Here is a 25,059-nt window from a genome sequence, read left to right on the forward strand (position 1 = left end):
GGAGAAGGTACGATGGGATTGGAAATGGTCGGTAATGAGTAGGTGTCCAAACTTTTGACTGGTACTGTACATGAAAAGCACATGCACACAGCACACGTACATATACATGAAAACAACATGCACACGTACATATACATGAAAACAACATGCGCACAGCACATGTACATATACATGAAAACAACATGCACACGTACATATACATGAAAACAACATGCACACGTACATATACATGAAAACAACATGCGCACAGCACATGTACATATACATGAAAACAACATGCACACAGCACACATACATATACTTGAAAACAACATGCACACATACATATACATTAAAACAACATGCGCACAGCACACGTACATATACATGAAAACAACATGCACACAGCACATGTACATATACATGAAAACAACATGCACACAGCACATGTACATATACATGAAAACAACATGCACACAGCACACGTACATATACTTGAAAACAACATGCACACATACATATACATTAAAACAACATGCGCACAGCACATGTACATATACATGAAAACAACATGCACACAGCACACATACATATACTTGAAAACAACATGCACACGTACATATACATGAAAACAACATGCACACATACATATACATGAAAACAACATGCGCACAGCACACGTACATATACATTAAAACAACATGGCACAGCACACATACATATACATGAAAACAACATGCGCACAGCACACGTACATATACATGAAAACAACATGTGCACAGCACACGTACATATACATTAAAACAACATGCGCACAGCACACGTACATATACATGAAAACAACATACACACAGCACACAAATCAACTCTTACACTCATGAATAGAGAGACCTTCACACTGACTAAGACAAGTGACAAGATAATTGCACATCCATAATAGACTATGCAGCACCATTAACCTTGGTGGCTTTGACAGACAGAAAAATAAGGACCTTTTGCTTGGTTTGTTTGTTACAAGGGTGTGTTTTGTTGGCTGGGTATAGGTGAAATCCAGGGGCATACATGTTCAATTAGGGCACACAGTAAACCCCACGGAAGTGTTTCTTATTGGACAAATACAGATGGTACCTCCCTGTTTCTTCATGTTTTCTGCCTACTGACCACAACACAATATCCCCCCCCCCTCCTCTCTTCTCCCTAGTTCCATGCCATGGACACCTTGGATAAGACGGGTTATGACATGACGCGGGCCATCGCAGCCCTGGTTCCCCAGGGAGGACCTATTCTCTGCCGGGACGAGATGGAGGAGTGGAGCGCCTCCGAGGCCAACCTGTTTGAAGAGGCCCTGGAGAAATACGGAAAAGACTTCACAGACATACAACAGGACTTTGTGAGTACAGACGGACAACGGACAGACAGACATACAACAGGACTTTGTGAGTACAGACGGACAACGGACAGACAGACATACAACAGGACTTTGTGAGTACAGACGGACAACGGGCAGACAGACATACAACAGGACTTTGTGAGTACAGACGGACAACGGACAGACAGGCATACAACAGGACTTTGTGAGTACAGACGGACAACGGGCAGACAGACATACAACAGGACTTTGTGAGTACAGACGGACAACGGACAGACAGACATACAACAGGACTTTGTGAGTACAGACGGACAACGGACAGACAGACATACAACAGGACTTTGTGAGTACAGACGGACAACGGGCAGACAGACATACAACAGGACTTTGTGAGTACAGACGGACAACGGGCAGACAGACATACAACAGGACTTTGTGAGTACAGACGGACAACGGGCAGACAGACATACAACAGGACTTTGTGAGTACAGACGGACAACGGGCAGACAGACATACAACAGGACTTTGTGAGTACAGACGGACAACGGGCAGACAGACATACAACAGGACTTTGTGAGTACAGACGGACAACGGGCAGACAGACATACAACAGGACTTTGTGAGTACAGACGGACAGACAGACATACAACAGGACTTTGTGAGTACAGACAGACAACGGGCAGACAGACAGACAGGTACTGTTCTGCTGCCTTGGCTTGGACTACCCTCCACAAGGAAACTCTGATGTGCATATCACCAAATCGTCAGGGGAATTGTCGGGCTACAGCTTGCCAGCCTGGTCCACCACTAGGGACAAATCAGATTGCATTATTTATTTTTAGAACTACTCTCACAAATGTAAAGGAAACGATGCTTAGACTGAGAGGACCTGTTAAAGGCTCATAATAATGTAACTATTGGTGAGACTCAACTCAGAGATGATCAGGCAGGCATCTATTGAGTGCAGAAAAGATAATACTGCATGTCTACTCCAGCCATAGATATAAATAGTGTATGGCTATATTTCTCTCAGCCATAGATATAAATAGTGTATGGCTATATTTCTCTCAGCCATAGATATAAATAGTGTATGGCTATATTTCTCTCAGCCATAGATATAAATAGTGTATGGCTATATTTCTCTCAGCCATAGATACAGTTGAAGTCGGATGTTTACATACACCTTAGCCAAATACATTTAAACTCAGTTTTTCACAATTCCTGACTTTTAATCCTAGTAAAAATTCCCTGTCTAAGGTCTGTTAAGATCACCACTTTATTTTAAGAATGTGAAATGTCAGAATAATAGTAGAGTGATTTATTTCAGCTTTTATTTCTTTCACCACATTCCCAGTGGGTCAGAAGTTTACATACACTCAATTAGTATTTGGTAACATTGCCTTTAAATTGTTGAACTTGGGTCAAACGGTTCGGGTAACCTTCCACAAGCTTCTCACAATAAGTTGGGGGAATTTTGGCCCATTCCTAATGACAGAGCTGGTGTAACTGAGTCAGGTTGTAGGCCTCCTTGCTTGCACACGCTTTTTCAGTTCTGCCCACAAATTTCCTACAGGATTGAGGTCAGGGCATTGTGATGGCCACTCCAATACCTTGACTTTGTTGTCCTTAAGCCATTTTGCCACACACTTTGAAAGTATGTTTGGGGTCATTGTCAATTTGGAAGAGCCATTTGTGACCAAGCTTTAACTTCCTGACTGATGTCTTGAGATGTTGCTTCAATATATCCACGTAATTGTCCTCCCTCATGATGCCATCTATTTTGTGAAGTGCACCAGTCCCTCCTGCAGCAAAGCACGCCCACAACATGATGCTGCCACCCCCGTGCTTCACGGTTGGGATGGTGTTCTTCAGCTTGCAAGCCTCCCCCTTTTTCCTCCAAACATAACAATGGTCATTATGGCCAAACAGTCCTATTTTTGTTTCATCAGACCAGAGGACATTTCTCCAAAAAGTATGATCTTTGTCCCCATGTGCAGTTGCAAACCGTAGTCTGGCTTTTTTATGGCGGTTTTTGAACAGTGGCTTCTTTCTTACTGAGTGGCCTTTCAGGTTATGTCGATATAGGACTCGTTTTACTGTGGATATAGATACTTTTGCACCTGTTTCCTCCAGCATCTTCACAAGGTCCTTTGCTGCTGTTCTGGGATTTGCACTTTTCGCATCAAAGTACATCCATCTCTAGGAGACAGAACGTGTCTCCTTCCTGAGCAGTATGACGACTGCGTGATCCCATGGTGTTTATACTTGCGTACTATTGTTTGTACAGATGAACGTGGTACCTTCAGGCGTTTGGAAATTGCTCCCAAGGATGAACCAGACTTGTGGAGGTCTACAAAAAAAAATCTGATTTTCTTTTGCTTTTCCAATGATGTCAAGCAAAGAGGCACTGAGTTTGAAGTTAGGCCTTGAAACACATCCACAGGTACACATCCAATTGACTCAAACGATGTCAGTTAGCCTATCAGAAGCATTATAAGTGAAATAATCTGTCTGTAAACGGTTGTTGGAAAAATTACTTGTGTCACGCACAAAGTAGATGTCCTAACCGACTTGCCACAACTATAGTTTGTTAACAAGAAATTTGTGGAGTGGTTGAAAAACGAGTTTTAAAGACTCCAACCTAAATGTATGTAAACTTCCGACTTCAACTGTACAGTCGTGGCCAAAGGTTTTGAGAATGACAGAAATATTAATTTTCACAAAGTTTGCTGCTTCAGTGTCTTTAGATATTTTTGTCAGATGTTACTATGGAATACTGAAGTATAATTACAAGCATGTTATAAGTGTCAAATGGTCTCAGGATGCTTTACTGTTGGCATGACACAGGACTGATGGTCACGCTTTTTTCTGGATGCCCCAAACAATCGGAAATGGGATTCATCAGGGACAATTACTTTAATCTAGTCCTCAGCAATCCAATCCCTGTACCTTTTGCAGAATATCAGTTTGTCCCCGATGTTTTTCCTGGAGAGAAGTGGCTTCTTTGCTGCCCTTCTTGACACCAGGCCATCCTCCAAAAGTCTTTGCCTCACTGTGCGTGCAGATGCACTCACACCTGCCTGCTGCCATTCCTGAGCAAGCTCTGTACTGGTGGTGCCCTGATCCCACAGCTGAATAAACTTTAGGAGACGGTCCTAGCGCTTGACTTTCTTGGACGCCCTGAAGCCTTCTTCACAACAATTGAACCCCTCTTACTTGAAGTTCTTGATGATCCGATAAATGGTTGATTTCAGTGCAATCTTACTGGCAGCAATATCATTGCCTGTGAAGCCCTTTTTGTGCAAAGCAATGATGACGGCACATGTTTTCTTGCAGGTAACCATGGCTGACAGAGGAAGAACAATGATTCCAAGCACCATCCTCCTTTTGAAGCTTCCAGTCTGTTATTCGAACTCAATCAGCATGACAGAGTGATCTCCAGCCTTGTCCTCGTCAACACTCACACCTGTGTTAACGAGAGAATCACTGACATGATGTAGAAGCCTCATTCAAGTTTCTAAAGACGGTTGAAATCTAGTGGAAGCCCTAGGAAGTGCAACTTCATCCATATTCCACTGTGAATTCAATAGGGGCTGGGTTTAAAATCAACCAACCTCAGATTTCTCACTTCCTGTTTGGATTTCCTCTCAGGTTTTTGCCTGCCATATGAGTTCTGTTATACTCACAGACATCATTCAAACAGTTTTAGAAACGTCATAGTTTTTTCTATCCAATACTAATAATACAACTGGGACTGAGGAGCAGGCAGTTTACTCTGGGCACCTCTGCGTACCTTTCATCCAAGCTACTCAATACTGCCCCTACAGCCATAAGAAGTTACATTTAAAAAATACTCATCAATCTACACACAATATGCCAAAATGACAAGGCAAAAACAGGTTTTTAGAAATATTTGCAAATGTATTGAAAATTAAAAACAGAAATACCTTATTTACATAAGTATTCAGACCCTTTGCTATGAGACTCAAAATTAAGCTCAGGTGCATAATGTTTCCATTGATCATCCTTGATGTTTCTACAACTTGATTGGAGTCCATCTGTGGTAAATTCAATTGATTGGACATGATTTGGAACGGCACACACCTGTCTAGATAAGGTTCCACAGTTGTCAGAGCAAAAACCAAGAAGGAATTGTCCGTAGAGCTCCAAGACATGATTGTGTCGAGGCACAGATCTGGGGAAGGGTACCAAAACATTTCTGCAGCATTGAAGGTCCCCAAGAACACAGTGTCCTCCATCATTCTGAAATGGAAGAGGTTTGGAACCACTAAGACTCTTTCTTTCTAGAGCTGGCTGCCCGGGCCAAGCTGAGCAATTGGGGGAGAAGGTCCTTCGTCAGGGAGGTGAGGTGAGCAAGATCCCAATGATCACTCTGATAGAGCTCCAGAGTTCCTCTGTGGAGATGGGAGAACATTTCAGAAGGACAACCATCTCTGCAGCAATCCATCAATCAGGCCTTTATGGTAAAGAAGCCAGACGAAAGCCACTCCTCAGTAAAAGGCACATGACAGGCCACTTGGTGTTTGCAAAAAGGCACCTAAAGGACTCATACCACGAGAAACAAGATTCTCTGGTCTGATGAAACCAAGAAATACAGTTCTCTGTCGTCACCAAAAAATACAGTTTTATATCTTTATGTTTGAAGCCTGAAATGTGGCAAAAGGTCGCAATGTTCAAGGGGGCCGAATACTTTCGCAAGGCACTGTATATCAGCAGCCCATGATAGTTGTTGCACCTTTAGATCTCCCCTCTTTCTACATTTCTAACGGATACTATTCCATCTCTGTCCAAGAAACCGCTCACATGTGCGGTGAGCATTTTCTAACATTTGCACGTAGGCCTACCACAGTTTGCACATTGCTGCCCATAAAATGTCAAGAAATAATAGTTGCTCAACTTGTTAAGCAATCTGATCTGTTCCATCAGCCTTGTTAAACTCAACTACACTACTATGATACCTATCATGGGGATTAAAAAGTGAGTATACACAATGCCCACTGAAACACAAGGGGTATACGGTGTATACCCTCCACCACTAAATATATCTCTCTCAGCCATAGAGATAGATACTGTATGGTCATATCTCTCTCAGCCATAGAGATAGATACTGTATGGTCATATCTCTCTCAGCCATAGAGATATATACTGTATGGTCATATCTCTCTTAGCCATAGAGATGGATACTGTATGGTCATATCTCTCTCAGCCATAGAGATAGATACTGTATGGTCATATCTCTCTTAGCCATAGAGATATATACTGTATGGTCATATCTCTCTCAGCCATAGAGATATATACTGTATGGTCATATCTCTCTCAGCCATAGAGATATATACTGTATGGTCATATCTCTCTCAGCCATAGAGATAGATACTGTATGGTCATATCTCTCTTAGCCATAGAGATAGATACTGTATGGTCATATCTCTCTCAGCCATAGAGATATGTACTGTATGGTCATATCTCTCTCAGCCATAGAGATATGTACTGTATGGTCATATCTCTCTCAGCCATAGAGATAGATACTGTATGGTCATATCTCTCTCAGCCATAGAGATAGATACTGTATGGTCATATCTCTCTCAGCCATAGAGATAGATACTGTATGGTCATATCTCTCTCAGCCATAGAGATAGATACTGTATGGTCATATCTCTCTTAGCCATAGAGATATATACTGTATGGTCATATCTCTCTCAGCCATAGAGATATATACTGTATGGTCATATCTCTCTCAGCCATAGAGATAGATACTGTATGGTCATATCTCTCTTAGCCATAGAGATATATACTGTATGGTCATATCTCTCTCAGCCATAGAGATATATACTGTATGGTCATATCTCTCTCAGCCATAGAGATAGATACTGTATGGTCATATCTCTCTCAGCCATAGAGATATGTACTGTATGGTCATATCTCTCTCAGCCATAGAGATAGATACTGTATGGTCATATCTCTCTCAGCCATAGAGATAGATACTGTATGGTCATATCTCTTAGCCATAGAGATAGATATTGTATGGTCATATCTCTCTCAGCCATAGAGATAGATACTGTATGGTCATATCTCTCTTAGCCATAGAGATATATACTGTATGGTCATATCTCTCTCAGCCATAGAGATAGATACTGTATGGTCATATCTCTCTTAGCCATAGAGATATATACTGTATGGTCATATCTCTCAGCCATAGAGATAGATACTGTATGGTCATATCTCTCTCAGCCATAGAGATAGATACTGTATGGTCATATCTCTCTCAGCCATAGAGATAGATACTGTATGGTTATATCTCTCAGCCATAGAGATGCACTATATATACAAATGTATGTGGACACCCATTCAAATTAGTGGATTTGACTATTTCAGACACAGCCGTTGCTAGCAGGTATATAAAATCAAGCACACAGCCATGCAATCTCCGTAGAAAAACATTGGCGGTAGAATGGCCTTACAGAAGAGCTCAGTGACCTTCAACGTGGCACCGTCATAGGGTGCCACATTTTCAAGTCAGTTCGGAAAATTTCAGCCCTGCTTGAGCTGCCCTGGTCAACTGTAAGTGCTGTTATTGTGAAGTGAAAACGTCTAGGATCAACAACGGCTCAGTTGCGAAGTGGTAGACCACACAAGCTCACAGAATGGGGCCACCAAGTTCTGAAGTGCGTAGTGTGTAAAAAACATTATCTCCTTTGTTGCAACACTCACTGCCGAATTCCTCTGGAAGCAACGTCAGCACAAGAACTGTTCGTCGGGAGCTTCATGGAATGGGTTTCCATGGCTGAGCAGCCGCACACAAGCCTAAGATGACCATGAGCAATGCCAAGCGTCGTCTGGAGTGGTGTAAAGCTTGCTGCTATTGGACTCTGGAACAGTTGAAACGCGTTCTCTGGAGTGATGAATCGCGCTTCACCATTTTGCAGTCCGACGGACCAGTCTGGGTTTAGCGAATGCCAGGGGAACGCTACCTGCCCAAATGCGTAGTGCCAACTGTGAAGTTTGGTGGAGGAATAATAGTCTGTTTTTTTTTCATGGTTTAGGCTAGGCCCCTTCGTTTCAGGGAAGGGAAATCTTAACGCTACAACATACAATGACATTCTAGACAATTCTGTGCTTCGAACTTTGTGGCAAAAGTTTAGGAAGGCCCTTTCCTGTTTCAGCATGACAATGCCCCTGTGCACAAAGCAAGATCCACACAGAAATGGTTGGTCGAGATCAGTGTGGAAGAACTTTCTTCAACCCCATCGAACACCTTTGGGATGAATTGGAGCGCCGACTGTGAGCCAGACCTAATCGCCCAACATCAGTGCCCGACCTCACTAATGCTCTTGTGGCTGATGGAAGCAAGTCCCTGCAGCATTGTTCCAACATCTAGTGGAAAGCCTTCCCAGAAGAGTGGAGGCTGTTATTGCAGCGAAGGGGGAGCAACTCCATATTAATGCCCATGATTTAGGATGACATGTTTTATTTAAATAGGCAAGTCAGTTAAGAACAAATGACGGCCTACCCTGGCCAAATCCGGACAACGCTGGGCCAATTTTACGCCGCCCTATGGGATTCCCAATCACGGCCGGATGTGATGCAGCCTGGATTCGAAAACCAGGGATTGCAGTGATGCCTCTTGCACTGAGATGCAGTGCCTTAGACCGCTGCGCCACTCTGGAAGTAGATGTTTGACGAGCAGGTGTCCACATACTATTGGTCATGTAGTGTATCTCTCTCAGCCATAGAGATAGATACAACTGGCTGAGAAATATATAGCCATACAGTATCTATGCTGCCGTTACCGTGAGAGGAAGGAATACATTAGGGTTCTGCTGTTTTTACACTGTGTCTCACTCTGCCACCTGGTGGTCAGTTACAGTCAGTGTAGTTCTCTGTTCTACCCAAGCCCAGAGTCACAGCAAACCACGTGTTGCCATTAGGGGTGCGGCCTGCCAGCTCTGGTATTCTGACAATTCAGTTACCTCTTTGAAACTTTTTAAAGAGAGCGGTCTTAATTCAACTGTAAAATATCACTTTACAAAGATTGTATTGAATAGAAAAAATGTAGATGTGGCTTTTTTTTTTTAAATGTATTTTTTTATTTAACCAGGCAAGGCAGTTAAGAACATATTCTTATTTTCAATGACGGCCTGGGAACAGTGGGTTAACTGCCTGTTCAGGGGCAGAACGACAGATTTGTACCTTGTCAGCTCGGGGGTTTGAACTCACAACCTTGCGGTTACTAGTCCAACGCTCTAACCACTAGGCTACGCTTCCGCCCCAAAGCATGATGACTAAGATGTTATGCTGAGAATGTTGTCTCTCTTGTTTTCTCCTGCAGCTGCCCTGGAAGTCCCTGACCAGTATCATAGAGTATTACTACATGTGGAAGACCACAGACAGATACGTACAGCAGAAACGGTTAAAAGCAGCAGAGGCAGAGAGCAAGTTGAAGCAAGTCTACATCCCCAACTAGTGAGTATCTACAGACTGAGACAACAGGTCCTAATGAGCTCTTCCCAAACCCCCAACGTTAACTCTTATGAAGTCTGCAGGTCGGAAGGCTCTGTATGGACATAAGCCATGTAGTGATGGAGCTTCCACCATATTGCTTATACTTTACAGGGAGCAAAATGGGACTGGCTGCAGTATGTTGCATTTCTGAGACTCTGATCCTCTGCCCTCTTCCTCATAGCAACAAACCCAACCCCAACCAGCTGAGTGCTAACAGTGTGAAGCCTGGCATTGTGGGAGGCCTAGTGAACGGCTCCGGGGCTGCAGCTGGAGCCACAGTCGGAGCTGTGGGTGTCCCCGGGGTGCTACCAGTGCCCCCAGGACAGACCCCAGGACTGGGCCGTGCTTGTGAGAGCTGCTACAGTGAGTACCACTCCCCTCCACCCACACTCAGTGTTTTTGCTTCATTTAGACCGCATGGAAATGAGTGATTCATTCCATACTGTAGTAAGGCTCCAAACCATTGCCTCTATGGCTCTCCTTTAACAATGGAGTGAGTTAGAGAGAGTGCGTGAGAGCGAGCGAGTGAGTGAGCTCAGTGTAATCTAGTCAGAGCTATTTTAGTGTTAATTAATTCAGTCTTAAATGATTAAAGAATGTCACTAACTCTGTGTGTGTGTGCACGTGTCTCTGCGTATGTGTCTGTCTGTGTGTGTGTGTGTCTGTCCCCATGTGTCTCTGTCTCTCTCTGTGTGTGTAGTCATCAGTTCGTATCAGTGGTACTCGTGGGGTCCCCCCAACATGCAGTGTCGTCTATGTGCCTCCTGCTGGACCTACTGGAAGAAGTATGGAGGACTGAAGATGCCAACAAGACTGGAAGGAGAAAGGCCTGGACCCAACCGCAACAACATGGTAAACAACATCTAAACAACACAAACTGAGATCATGATTAGGATGAGAAGGTTTTCCCAAGTAATGTAAACTGAGCAGGAGAAACTCCTGGCCCTCCTTAATGTCAACCTACAACTCTTTGTGTTGGACTCCTCTTGTCTGATTGTCCATTCTCTAACTCTCTCTTCTTCCTCCTCCTCTCCATGTCCCTCTCACTCTGTCTCTCTGGCTTCTCTCTCCCACCCCTCTCCTCTCCCTCTCACTCTGTCTCTCTGGCTTCTCCCTCCCACCCCTCTCCTCTCCCTCTCACTCTGTCTCTCTGGCTTCTCTCTCCCATCCCCCTCACTCTGTCTCTCTGGCTTCTCTCTCCCACCCCCCTCCCCTCCTATCCAGTCTCCCCACGGGGTTCCAATGCGTCACAGTGGGAGCCCCAAGTTTGCTGTAAAGACGAAACAGGCCTTCTACCTGATGACCACTCAGGTGACGCGCGCCGCCCGACGGGTCTGTCAGGACATCATCAGACCACGCTTCCTCGCCAGGCACCCCTACCTCCCCCTCAACACAGCCCAAATCAAACAGGAATGTGAGTAACATACTACACCTCTACCTCCACCCCTATCCTCCACTCCTATCCTCCGCTCCTCCACTCCTATCCTCTGCTCCTCTACTCCTATCCTCCGCTCCTCCACTCCTAACCTCTGCTCCTCCACCCCTATCCTCCACTCCTATCCTCCTATCCTCTGCTCCTCCACCCCTATCCTCCGCTCCTCCACCCCATCCTCCACCCCATCCTCCACTCCTATCCTCTGCTCCTCTACTCCTATCCTCCACTCCTCCACTCCCTATCCTAACCTCTGCTCCTCCACCCCTATCCTCCGCTCCTCCACCCCTATCCTCCACCCCTATCCTCCACTCCTATCCTCCACTTCTATCCTCCACTCCTATCCTCCGCTCCTCCACTCCTAACCTCTGCTCCTCCACCCCTATCCTCCACTCCTATCCTCCTATCCTCTGCTCCTCCACCCCTATCCTCTGCTCCTCCACCCCATCCTCCACTCCTATCCTCTGCTCCTCTACTCCTATCCTCCGCTCCTCCACTCCTAACCTCTGCTCCTCCACCCCTATCCTCCGCTCCTCCACCCCTATCCTCCACTTCTATCCTCCACTCCTATCCTCCACTTCTATCCTCCACTCCTATCCTCTGCTCCTCTACTCCTATCCTCCGCTCCTCCACTCCTAACCTCTGCTCCTCCACCCCTATCCTCCGCTCCTCCACCCCTATCCTCCACCCCTATCCTCCACCCCTATCCTCCCCTATCCTCCACCCCTATCCTCCACTCCTATCCTCCACTCCTATCCTCCGCTCCGCTCCTCCACTCCTATCCTCCTATCCTCTGCTCCTCCACTCCTATCCTCCACTCCTATCCTCCGCTCCTCCACTCCTATCCTCCACTCCTATCCTCAGCTCCTCCACTCCTATCCTCCACTTCTATCCTCCACCCCTATCCTCCACTCCTATCCTCCACTCCTATCCTCCACCTATCCTCCACCCCTATCCTCCACTCCTATCCTCCGCTCCTCCACTCCTATCCTCCGCTCCGCTCCTCCACTCCTATCCTCCTATCCTCTGCTCCTCCACCCATATCCTCCACCCCTATCCTCCACCCCTATTGTCGAATCCTCCACGCCTATCCTCCACAAAAAAAATCCACCTTTACCTTCCCTTCCCTCTCCACTCCTACCTCCCACTCAACACAGGTCAAATCAAGGCCTATTGAGAGTAGACCTGGGTCCTGTTCATTAAAGCACCACACAAAGGAGACCGAGTAAAACAGGGAGAGACTGTAATTGTCCAATAAGAAATGCCATTTTCCTTTTCTGTTGTATTTTTTATTTTTTTAAAGGTCTTATGTAACAGCTACACATACTAACCCTGTGCTGTGGTGTTTGCCAGGTGCACTGCGGTTGCCAGACGAGCCCAAAAAGCCATTGCCGTTGAAGCCGGTTGACAGGAAGCCTCTGGAGTCAGTGGTCCGATATCTTGGTGGGAATCTCATTCTCACCCATCTATAGAGAAGTCTCTAATTTTCAGTCTGCTAAATGGCATATTTTAAATATAATAGTCTGTTTTAGCCAGTGTTGATTTGAAATTCAGAACTTTGCTGATTAAACTCAAACATCTCTCCCTCCCTCCCTCCCTCCCTCCCTCCCCTCCCTCCCCCTCCCTCCCTCCCTCCCTCCCTCCCTCCCTCCCTCCCTCCCTCCCCCTCCCTCCCCCTCCCTCCCTCCCTCCCTCCCTCCCTCCCTCCCCTCCCTCTCTCTCTCTCTCTCTCTCTCTGTCTCTGTCTCTCTCTGTCTCTCTCTCCCTCCCTCTCTCCATGGCCAGAGGCCCACCCGTGCCCACCCAAACCTGACCTCCCGCGCGGCCAGACCGTAACCACGGGCAGCCTGACACCCATCAAGTCGACGCCTAACATCCTCAACAACGGATCACCCACCATCCTGGGAAAACGCACCTACGAGCAGCACAACGGCATGGACGGTGAGAGACCGAGGAGAGGGTCAGAGGTAGAGAGGGGCTGGAGGAGGATGACGTAGATGGAAGACATTGTGGTCATGGCTAAGGCTGTTGCGATGACCATATTCCCGCCACACCGGCGGTCACGAGTCATGAAGGCAGTCAAATTCCACATGACCGTTTAATCACGGTAATTAGGCTTCTCCAAGCTCTGATGCTGCTGCTGGTCTTTAGTAGCCTACCAAACTTAATAACTGTCTGGTACTCAGCACTCTATTGTCCCTCTAATCATTCTGACATCAATGCAAAAGTTTTCGAAAATCTAATCAAACACTTCATGAGAGCCCATGAGCTCATGTTGCGCCACATTTCTATAGGCTATGCAATTGTGGCAGAAAACAGAGTGATGGCCTCTATTAAAAAGAGGAGGATCCTATCAGCTTTCTATAGGTTAGGCCTACTATCTTTATTTCTCAACTTTCCTGATGTTAAGCACATTGCTTCTCTTTACAACAGGAGTATAGCCTACCTGGCTGGCATGAAAATAAACCACAGGGAAAAACAGCCTCCATTGGCTATTTATGTGCATAGATGAAAAGTATTTTTTCCAGCTGTCCCTGTTTCGATACAGGTACGTGATTATGGTCAATTCTAAATCATAACAAATGTCACACATATATTATTTAGTATATGTAAAGACAAGATTAAATCAAGACTAGTGTGATGGGTGACAATATTGTCCTATCACTTGTGAATGATGCCCAGCATAAGAAACAATACCTTTTTTTGTGTGACTTTTTCTAATCATAGTCTCACACCTCATGTAGCGTAATCCATAGGCCTATATGTTTTAAAAAGGTTTGTATCACAACTAAAGTGGCCAAATAACTTCTTAAAATGAAGCACATTAATCTTCTTTACAAGGGGTGTAGAGCCTAACTGGCATACTGTATGCAGTGTGAGAGTTTTACGTTTGGTGAATATCATTTTCACCATAAAATGCACCTTAATAATAAAGAATTACATGGATAATTGCACGTGCGGTCACTTTTGATGATGGTGTTTTCGGGTTAATGCAACATTTGTACATGTGTGCATTGCTGCGCTTATAATGTGATGAAATAGCCTAATGGTTGATCAACATTTTAAGCTAATGGTTCTGATCTGTTTGCGTCAGCCACATTGCGTAAAAAAGTTTTTGTTGATGCTAGTGGTTGTAGTAATTTGGGATCTATCGCATCCCACAACTGCCCTAGACTGTTTGGAATATTTAATTAAATTACATTAAAGTTTAAGGGGCTTTATTAAATTGCGTTATTTCTTGCATAGCATAGGTCAAATTCTGTACTATGGTGATAGTAGATTGACATAGGCTAGTTCTTTTCCTGTTCGTTAGGCCTACTCATCTTGTTGGCTGACGAAAAGTAAATGTGGACAGCTCATCCAATATCTTCAATATGCACCTGGGAATTGGATAAGGACATGCACAGTTGCGTCCCCGATGTGTCTGTCTTGTAGCCTGTGAGAAAGACCTGATCACGTGACGGAGAGCCATGAGAGACGCTTCGGATTGCGCATCACACTCAGGGAGAAGGCAATAGGCATGGATTTTTTAGGGTGCATTACTGCCACAAAGGGGATGCCGCCGGGAAATTCAAGACATTATCAAGTGCTTGTCAAATTATGAATGAGAGACTATTGGAGTGTGTACAGCCTGCACAAAAAAAACAGGCAGAGCTCATGCCTTTCAAGCAACTAATCATCATTAGTCTCATCATGCAGTCTTACAATGTATTAAACATCCAAACATATGTGACCTGATTCAGGAAACTAGGCATTTGTCGCAAGTCGCTATGATTGGCTGAGATAATGAGTGGGCTGGACATCCCGAAAGCGGCGTTCAGCTTGGTCTGCCATAGAAGCTGGTCAGTCTGTGTTGGTAATCCTGTCGAACACAGCTTTTAAAAAAATGTATTGTGTAATGGAGCTGCATAAGTGTGGCTGTCCACTTTCTGGAGGGTCAAGTTTTGAAATCAGTGGAATTAGAGTATGATAGCTAATGAGATGGAGGAAACACCTGTCTCTGGATTTCATCTTCAAACCGTGGCATGGCATTCCTGACAGGGAGACCCGTCCATGCACAATGATGTATACAGGTAAGATAGTCTAGCGTTAGCTAGCTAACGTTACCTTTTCAGATATTACACGTTTTGTAATTTTGACAGAAAGTTGTTTCAAGCTAACATTAGCTGGCAGGCTCCCTAGCTGACAATATTATTAGTTTCCCAGAGCCGTATGCTGTTCTAGTTAGAGACTAATGTTAGCTAGCTAACATTGAATATGGTTGGTTAGCTCCCAGAACTGTGGCGTTGTTGGCACTGTTTATTGTTTCACTAGCTAACGTTGGCTGGCTGGCTCGTTAGCTAACGTTAAGTGACGTGTGTACAAAACTCGTTGAATATGGCCGGTGTCCGTAAACTTCTGCAAAAAAAGCGTAATGAAATTGTTGACAGCAGAGCTGGTTAGGCTGTTTTCATGTTATCCAGAGGTAAACAAGTCATCGGCCAGAGCGTCACTTAGAGAGCGAAACGAGATGGGTGGGGCTAAAGGTTAGGGTGAGGGTGTGAACAATGCTGAATAGGTGTAGATGGCTCTTTAGCAGAACATTCAAAGGCGATTTTCTCAAAAGTGAGTTTACAGTTTGATCAACTTTCAAATCAGAATTACTTTCCCATTGTTCTTCAAATACAGTGTATTATATACCATTTTGTAGCTCTGAGTCTCTACTTTTATATAATGTAAAAAACACAATTTCATAAGACCGAATCCAGGTGGTGAGTTACATATAGCTCAACGTTTGTAGAACAATTAAAGTTACATTAATAACTCTAAATTAAGCATATAGGAGTACTTATTAGAGGTCGACCGATTAATCGGAATGGACGATTAATTAGGGCCGGTTTCAAGTTTTCATAACTTCATAACTCCCTACCACTGAGGAAGTACAGCTCCCGCTCAGCCCAGTCAAAACTGTTCGCTGCTCTGGCCCCCCAATGGTGGAACAAACTCCCTCACGACGCCAGGACAGCTGAGTCAATCACCACCTTCCGGAGACACCTGAAACCCCACCGCTTTAAGGAATACCTAGGATAGGATAAGTAATCCCTCTCACCCCCCCCCCCCCCCTTTAAGATTTAGATGCACTATTGTAAAGTGACTGTTCCACTGGATGTCATAAGGTGAATGCACCAATTTGTAAGTCGCTCTGAATAAGAGCGTCTGCTAAATGTAATGTAAATGTAATAACAATCGGAAATCTGTATTTTTGGACACCGATTTGGCCGATTTAAAACAAAAAAAGTATTATTTGTTTTACACCTTTATTTAACTAGGCAAGTCAGTTAAAGAACACATAATGTTTTTCAATGACGGCCTAGGAACGGTGGGTTAATGACCTAAGGCTCATATTTCTGTGTTTTATTATGTTATAATTAAGTCTATGATTTGATAGAGCAGTCTGACTGAGAGATGGTAGGCACCAGCAGGCTCGTAAGCATTCATTCAAACAGCACTTTCATGTGTTTTGCCAGCAGCTCTTCGCAATGCTTCAAGCATTGCGCTGTTTATGACTTCAAGCCTATCAACTCCCGGATTAGGCTGGCACATATTGCACTTTTACTTTCTTCTTCAACACTTTGTTTTTGCATTATTTAAACCAAATTGAACATGTTTCATTATTTATTTGAGGCTAAATTGATTTTATTGATGTATTATATTAAGTTAAAATAAGTGTTCATTCAGTAATTGTTGTAATTGTCATTTTTACAAATACATTTAAAAAATTGTCTGATTAATCGGCATTGGCTTGGAAAAATTATAATCGGTCGACCTCTAGTACTTATTTCTTTGTTAACCGCTCAACACAATAGCCGCATGTACGTACTCCCTCAGATCATTTGTAGAAAATATTTACATTTATTCTGCTTTGTTCAATTGAATTCTTCATACACTGAAATAATTTAAAATAATGCCATGGCTAATATTGGCTGGCTGGCTGGCTCGTGACGTGTGTACAACACCCGTTGAATATGGCCAGTGTCAGTAAACTGCTAAATGAACTAGTGTATCCCACAGCCATTTGACAGCCATTTGACATTGCCACTACCTTTCTCCACCCCTCCCCCACCTCTACCTTACTCCACCCCTCCCCCACCTCTACCTTACTCCACCCCTCCCCCACCTCTACCTTACTCCACCCCTCCCCCACCTCTACCTTACTCCACCCCTCCCCCACCTCTACCTTACTCCACCCCTCCCCCACCTCTACCTTACTCCACCCCCCCCCACCTCTACCTTACTCCACCCCTCCCCCACCTCTACCTTACTCCACCCCTCCCCCACCTCTACCTTACTCCACCCCTCCCCCACCTCTACCTTACTCCACCCCTCCCCCACCTCTACCTTACTCCACCCCTCCACCACTACCTTACTCCACCCCTCCACCACTACCTTACTCCACCCCTCCCCCACCTCTACCTTACTCCACCCCTCCACCACTACCTTACTCCACCCCTCCACCACCTCTACCTTTCTCCACCCCTCCCCCACATCTACCTTACTCCACCCCTCCACCACTACCTTACTCCACCCCTCCACCACTACCTTACTCCACCCCTCCACCACTACCTTACTCCACCCCTCCACCACCTCTACCTTTCTCCACCCCTCCCCCACATCTACCTTACTCCACCCCTCCCCCACCACTACCTTACTCCACCCCTCTACCACCTCTACCTTTCTCCACCCCTCCCCCACCTCTACCTTACTCCACCCCTCCCCCACCACTACCTTACTCAACCCCTCCACTCCCTTTCAGTTTCCTTTTCAGTCTCAATATACTGTACTACTGTAATTGTGGTTACGGATGTCTACTTTTTCTCTCACCAACTCTTCACCTTTCACTCTCTTTCTCTTACTCTCCTTACCCAACCTTCTTCCTCTCCAGTTTCTTTTCCCCCTCCCTGCTCTATTCTCTCTCTCTCTCTCTCTCTTTCCCCCATCTCTCTCTCTTTCCCCCATCTCTCTCTCATCCCTCTCCATCTCTCTCTCCCACCCATCTCTCTGTCTCTCCATCACCCTCTCCATCTCCATCTCTCCCCTCTATCTCTCTCTCTATCCATCTCTCCATCTCTCTCCCTCCATCTTCCTCTCTCTCACGCTCTCCCTCCATATCTCTCGCTCTTTCTCCCCGTCTCGCTCACTCATCTCCATATCTCCTCTCTCTCTCTGTCTCTCTTTGTCTCTGTATATCCATTTATATAGCTCCAGGCTATATGGTGGGTGTTGTCATGGTAACGGAAGGTAGCCAGGAACTATCTGAGACTAGAGGGGTAGTTTGGTCCGGTGGGACCTCACCGGTAACAACCCTCCTCTCCTGGACCAGACCACACTCATTAGGGACTATGTCCATGCTCTGTTCAGAAAGGAAGAGCACATGTAAAAAATAATACAAAGTGTGTGTTAATATGTCCTGCAGAGAGAGATTGATATGTGGAGGGGGAGATAAGTCAATAGGCTACCTACACTGAGTGGTTGTTTTAGTTCTGCAGTGCAGACTAGCTAGTAGCTACAGACATCTTCTCTGCGTTTGGAGTTTGGATGTGAGCCAAGTCTCCATGGATATGTGCTGTCTGACCGGCACTTCATGTCTTTCTCTCCTTCGTTTTGGAAACATCCTCTGAGCTTCAAGAAATGTGCTACACATCACAGACTGCACTACTACATGAATAACATGTATAGGCAACTGCAAGTTTCGGATAAATCTCATTGATATGTTGTATGAACAGAGCAGTTGGATTAGAGTCCTGTTTATTCTGAGTCTGTAATTGTCTGTCTGTAGCAATGTCTTTCTGTCCTCGGGGTTGGGGTTTGGGACAAGAGGTGTGTCACTGGGTAGAATGGCTCTCCTGCAGTGTAGGGCAGAGACATGGCAGACATGCAGTTCTACATAGACCTTCTGTAGCTCAGTTGGTAGAGCATGGCGCTTGTAACGCCAGGGTAGTGGGTTCGATCCCCCGGGATGGGTGGTCCCGATCCCCCGGGACCACCCATACGTAGAATGTATGCACACATGACTGTAAGTCGCTTTGGATAAAAGCGTCTGCTAAATGGCATATATTATTATTATTATTATATTATATTATAGACCACCAGGGGGCAGGAGAGGGCATATTTTATTGCTGCTGCTCCATCAGCATAAGTCACAAAGTGATGAATGCGGCAAAGGCTTAAGGATAGACTACATAGTGTGGCTGTGTGCATTTGCCATGCGTGTGTTTGTGTGTGAATTAATATCCCTCTGTCCTCTGCTAGGAACAAAGCCCAAAGCCCCACAGTGGGACATCATGGCCAAGAGAACAGCTGAGCCAGGCAGGACCGCTTCTGCCTCCATGCAGCAGGACGAGGTACATGAACTGGACTGACTGACCACAGCAGGCACCTCACTACAACCTTCATATAAGGTAGGAAACCTCTCATTCAAGGACGAATTGATTGATTGCTGATTGATTTGACATATTATAGACACTCACGCATGACTGTAAGTCGCTTTGGATAAAACCGTCTGCTATATGGTATATTATGTAAGGCATAAACGGCGACGTTCTGTACATTACCTTGGAAATAATGAACGGCGCTTCATCCCTTTGCAGAGTTAATTGTTCCAAGGTAATGTACAGAACTGAGGTGTTTATCCAGCACAGTTGCCAAAGAAAACAATACTAAAGCACACATTTACCAGTAGAGATAACTCATACTTTCTCATCTTTTGGTTGCTAGAGATGTTAGTTTGATTGGTTCGATATGTATGAATGCGACCCAGTTGTGTGTTCTATATGTTCAATACAGTTACTACAAAGATACAGGCGTCCTTCCTGACTCAGTAGCCGGAGAGGACGGAAACCGCTCAGGGATTTCAACATGAGGCCAATAGTGATTTTTAAAACGGTTACAGAGTTTAATGGCTGTGATAGGAGAAAACAGGATGGATCAACATTGTAGTTACTCCACAATAGCCTAGTGGTTAGAGCATTGGACTAGTAAACGGAAGGTTGCAAGATCGAATCTCTGCGCTGACAAGGTAAAAATCTGTCGTTCTGCCCCTGAACAAGGCAGTTAACCCACTGTTCCTATGCCGTCATTGAAAATAAGAATTTGTTCTTGCCTAGTTAAATAAAGGTAAAATAAAATATGAACCTAAATGACAGAGTGAAAAGAAGGAAGCCTGTACAGAATAAAAATATTCCAAAACATGCATCCTGTTTTCAATCAATCTTAGGGATAGCCCCATTTTTTTCAATTTTCGCCGAAATGACATACCCAAATCTAACTTGCCTTTAGCTCAGGCCCTGAAGCAAGGATATGCATATTCTTGGTACCATTTGAAAGGAAACACTTTGAAGTTTGTGTATATGTGAATTGAATGTAGGAGAATATAACACAATAGATCTGATAGAAGAAAATACAAAGAAAAAACCAACCAGTGTTTTTTTTACCACCATCTTTGAAATGCAAGAGAAAGGCCACTGTTATAGCCATCACTCTTAATGTAATTCTAATAGTGTCCACAAGACAGCAGTGTATGTGCAACGTTTCAGATGGATAACTTGGAGTATGACTGATCCACAAGACTTTTAGTGTGAAGTCCCCAGGTACATTTGGGCAAATTGTAAAGAAGACATTCACATTCATATTCCATTTTTCTGCACGAATATCATCAAATCTGTATACTTGGACTTTGATTTAGCTTTCTATTAGTAGCCATATTATAAGTTCAACATTTGCAAAACAACCAGTTTTCATAACTTCATAACTCTGAATATCCTTATAATTTTTGTCCAAAATGAAAAGGCATGCTGTTAGGTTAGAAGCTACATTTTACGACATGTACGAGGTTTTAGGATAAAGCCCAGCTCATTGGCCCGTAAAGCCCAGCTCATTGGCTATCTAGCTAGCTTTGTTTGACCCCGATTGTTGCTTATTTCACAAAGATACAGTCGTTCAAGAGATGGCCGTCCGCGTCATCGGTGTGCCATGAAGGCGTCGCTCTCTGACCAAATATGGTGTCCTATAGGATATACTACACCCCTAATGAAATAGTGAAGTCTTGCTACCTTCTAGGATCTCTGAGGAATAGACAACGAACGTGATTAGACTCATTCTAACAACGTTTAGAGTGAGATTTTCACAGATTCCTTTGAAATACAAAATCATTCGTGCGTGCTATATGGACCTTTTTAGGATATGAAAAAGGATGTTATTTAACAAAACGACACTATGTTATCTCTGGGGCCCTTTGGATGATAAATCAGAGCAAGATTTCAGAATGTAAGTACACATTTCACCTTCAGAGGTGAATTTATCAAAACTATCGCGGTGAAAAAATGGTTTTGTTGTTAGGAGTCCTCCTCAAACAATAGCATGGCATTTTTTTCTCAGTAATAGCTACTGTAAATTGGACAGTGCGGTTATATTAACATATATATAATCTTTCAGCCGATAATTTGTTGTTTCTCTAAAATCTGAGATCTTGACACAACGCGCTGCATGATTTACAACTGTCCCGTTGACAGGATGACGATCTGTGGTGTAATGAGGTGATAATACCAGAGCATATAACGTTTTGGGTGTTGTTAGGCCCGAGACGTGGGCATTATCACTTTATACAACGGGTTACCAACATATTTAAATAATGATTGACATATTTTTATTTATTTATTTAAATGAATTTAGTCATACTATTTCATCCTTCCACAAGATACAGTCCCGATATCTAGGGTCGATACCCAAGCCGGCTGGTCGTTCGATCTATCGGTTCGGTCGCCAGAGACGCGACCCAGTCGTTCAGTCTTTTTGTTCTGTATCTCTGGACGCGACCCTGTTGTTTGTTCTAAATGTTTCCATTGCCATACTGGCTACATTATTATCCCTTGTTTGCTAACTAGCCAACTACGGCTAACTTACAGTCACGTCAAAAAGTTCAGCCAGAATAACAGTAAAGTAGCTGCATTTGCAGCTGCACTACAAATACCTAGGTGTCTGGTTAGACTGTAAACTCTCCTCACATTAAGCATGTCCAATCCAAAATTAAATCTAGAATTGGCTTCATATTTCGCAACAAAGCCTCCTTCACTCATGCCGCCAAACATACCCTCGTAAAACTGACTTTCCTACCGATCCTTAACTTTGGCGACGTCATTTACAAAATATACCCCAAAACTCTACTCAGCAAACTGGATGTAGCCTATCACAGTGCCATCCGTTTTATCACCAAGCCCCATATACTACCCACCACTGTGACCTTTATGCTCTCGTCGGCTGGCCCTCACTACATATCCGTCGCCAAACCCACTGGCTCCAGGTCTTCTATATGCTTTGCTAGGTAAAGCTCCGCCTTATCTCAGCTCACTTGTCACCATAGCAACACCCACCCGTAGCACACACTCCAGCAGGTATATTGCACTGGTCATCCCCACAGCCAACACTTTCTTTGGCCGCCTTTCCTTCCAGTTCTGTTGCCAATGACTGGAACGAATTGCAAAAATCTCTGAAGCTGGAGTCTTATATCTCCCTCTCTAACTTTAAACATCAGCTGTCAGAGCAGCTTACTGATCACTGTACCTGTACACTGCCAATCTGTAAATAGCACACCCAACTACCTCACCCCCATATGCACACATATCACTCCAGTATTAATGCTAAACTGTAATTATTTTCGACCTCTATGGCCTATTTATTGCCTTACCTCCCTACTCTTCTACATTTGCACACACTGTACATATATCTTTCTATTTTTATTTTCTTTTTTGTTATTGACTACGTTTTTTAAATGTGTAACTCTGTTGTTGTTTTTGTTGCACTGCTTTGCTTTATCTTGGCCAGGTCGCAGTTGTAAATGAGAACTTGTTCTCAACTGGCCTACATGGTTAAATAAAGGTGAAATAAAAAATAAATACATTTTCATTTGTTTAAGCTGTTTTCTAGTGACATTAATTTGGATACATCCATAATAATGACCTAATGAGGTGTAATTTCGCCTGGCATAGAAAATGTGCTCTCTCATTAGGACGCTGTTGTTCAGAGGAGCTATCCAACAACACAGCTAACACAAACACTTCAAACTGAAGCTAGAAAAACTGCAAACTAGCTGCACCTTGTTTTTTTTAACCTTTTTTCAATTGACATTTCTTTGTTTATATCAATAAAAATGATACCAGCTGATTCATGATTTTGACTCGCTGAGAAATGCTGCCTGTCCGTGTGTCTCGTCCAGACACGTTCATTACTATGGGGCAACTGGAGATCAAATTTGAACATTGAAACAATTTTGCAAATGTCGGAGAGACAGACAGCAAGGTTCATACAAATCTCTGCTGTTGAAAACTACATGTTAGTCTAAAATAAATTAGAGATAATGTCTAGGGTTATAGTGGAGATCAAGTTTATAAATTGCCTGGCTGGGCTGATGAGACAGTGGATTGCGCAGTCAGATGGAACAGGGTAAATAGGCATTTTAACGTCATAGATTTAGCCGGTGGTAACTTGTGGAATAGACACCGGCTGGAATACGGTTTTAACCATCATTCAGGATTAGAACCACCCATTGTATAATATATTATATATTAAGATGCATTTGTCCATATGGGCTTATAAAATACTAGATATTCCAAAAGTATTCAATTAACAGTGTGTTAAATAATACAGTATTGTGCACTACAATCATATAGTGGATTATTAAGTCTCAACCCTCTTCTTGTGTTTTTTTACCCCAGGTAAATGAAATGGGAAGGCATTTTTCCACATCCAAAGATGGAGTTGGGGGGGATTTGAGTGGAGCAGGGCTGGAGGCCGCAGCACCATCAATGATTGGCCACCATCTCACACAATCAGCATGAGCCTGCAAACTGTCAAAGACCAACCAACCAATTGTCTTTTGGAATGGAAGGAATAGAACTAAGGCTGTGGCCTATCAGAAGACTGCCTGACTGTACAGGACTGTGTTTATTACTTAACCTTTCTTGTTATTACTGTCATTACTGTAATTATTATTATCGTTATTATTTTGTTTATTTTTTGTTTAATTTTTTTTACCAACTATAACCCGAAGTTTAAGTTTAATTGTTGATAATAAAAATAAAAATAAAGATTAAACTTAGTTTCATGAAAACTGCTTTCGTTGTTGCGTGGAAAACCCCTGTGGAAAAGGGTGAAAGAAGGACCGTCTGTATTGTAATATAAGCCACTTGCATCTTTTTTTAACAGGTTTATTAAACATGGCAAGGAGATGAACATTAATTTCAATGACATAAGTATACTTTCTTGGTTATTTTTATTATTATTTTGAAATCTTCAAGAGGATTCTGATTCTGTTTTGTGAGCAGGCCCGACCCTATTTGACCAGAGAGGTTTAACTTATTGAGAAAAACTGAAACATGCTGTTTTTTCTACCTTTTTCACAAGTAATGCATCTATGCTTCAATGATGTAATTAAAATTATAATAGATTTTTTTCGCCTTGTGTGGGATTACTGTTCTGGTTCTGGAACTGCTAGATGGCGTCCCAAATGGCACCCTAAACCCTATATAGTGCACTCGTTTTGACCATGGCTCTGGTCAAAAGTAGTGCACTATATAGGGCTCACAGGGTTCTGGTCTAAAGTAGTGTACTATATATGGAATATGATGACATTTGGGACGCATCCCTATATGAGGTGCTATGAGTGGTGGTGATGTCAATGCTTGTGTTAACCGAAATACAACAGCTAGAGGTTTTGCCCTGCCCCCTC

At 43.8% G+C, this 25,059-nt stretch overlaps 1 protein-coding gene across 2 annotated transcripts in view; it reads left to right on the forward strand.

Annotated features, from left to right (window-relative positions):
• LOC124046675 (metastasis-associated protein MTA1-like) overlaps window positions 1-24,780 on the forward strand; it is a 75,191-nt gene extending 50,411 nt beyond the window's left edge. For both annotated transcript variants that reach the window (XM_046367317.1, XM_046367316.1), the window contains 9 exons: window positions 1,181-1,369; window positions 9,696-9,829; window positions 10,050-10,231; window positions 10,569-10,720; window positions 11,093-11,282; window positions 12,654-12,743; window positions 13,086-13,241; window positions 19,590-19,738; window positions 24,047-24,780. In XM_046367317.1, the coding sequence (XP_046223273.1) occupies window positions 1,181-1,369; window positions 9,696-9,829; window positions 10,050-10,231; window positions 10,569-10,720; window positions 11,093-11,282; window positions 12,654-12,743; window positions 13,086-13,241; window positions 19,590-19,699 (1,203 nt within the window). In that variant the 3' untranslated portion in view covers window positions 19,700-19,738; window positions 24,047-24,780. The remainder of the gene's footprint in view (window positions 1-1,180; window positions 1,370-9,695; window positions 9,830-10,049; window positions 10,232-10,568; window positions 10,721-11,092; window positions 11,283-12,653; window positions 12,744-13,085; window positions 13,242-19,589; window positions 19,739-24,046) is intronic.
• Window positions 24,781-25,059: the final 279 nt, after the last annotated feature.

The sequence above is a fragment of the Oncorhynchus gorbuscha genome, linkage group LG10, assembly GCF_021184085.1.
Source record: "Oncorhynchus gorbuscha isolate QuinsamMale2020 ecotype Even-year linkage group LG10, OgorEven_v1.0, whole genome shotgun sequence".
Classification (NCBI taxonomy): Eukaryota; Metazoa; Chordata; class Actinopteri; order Salmoniformes; family Salmonidae; genus Oncorhynchus; species Oncorhynchus gorbuscha.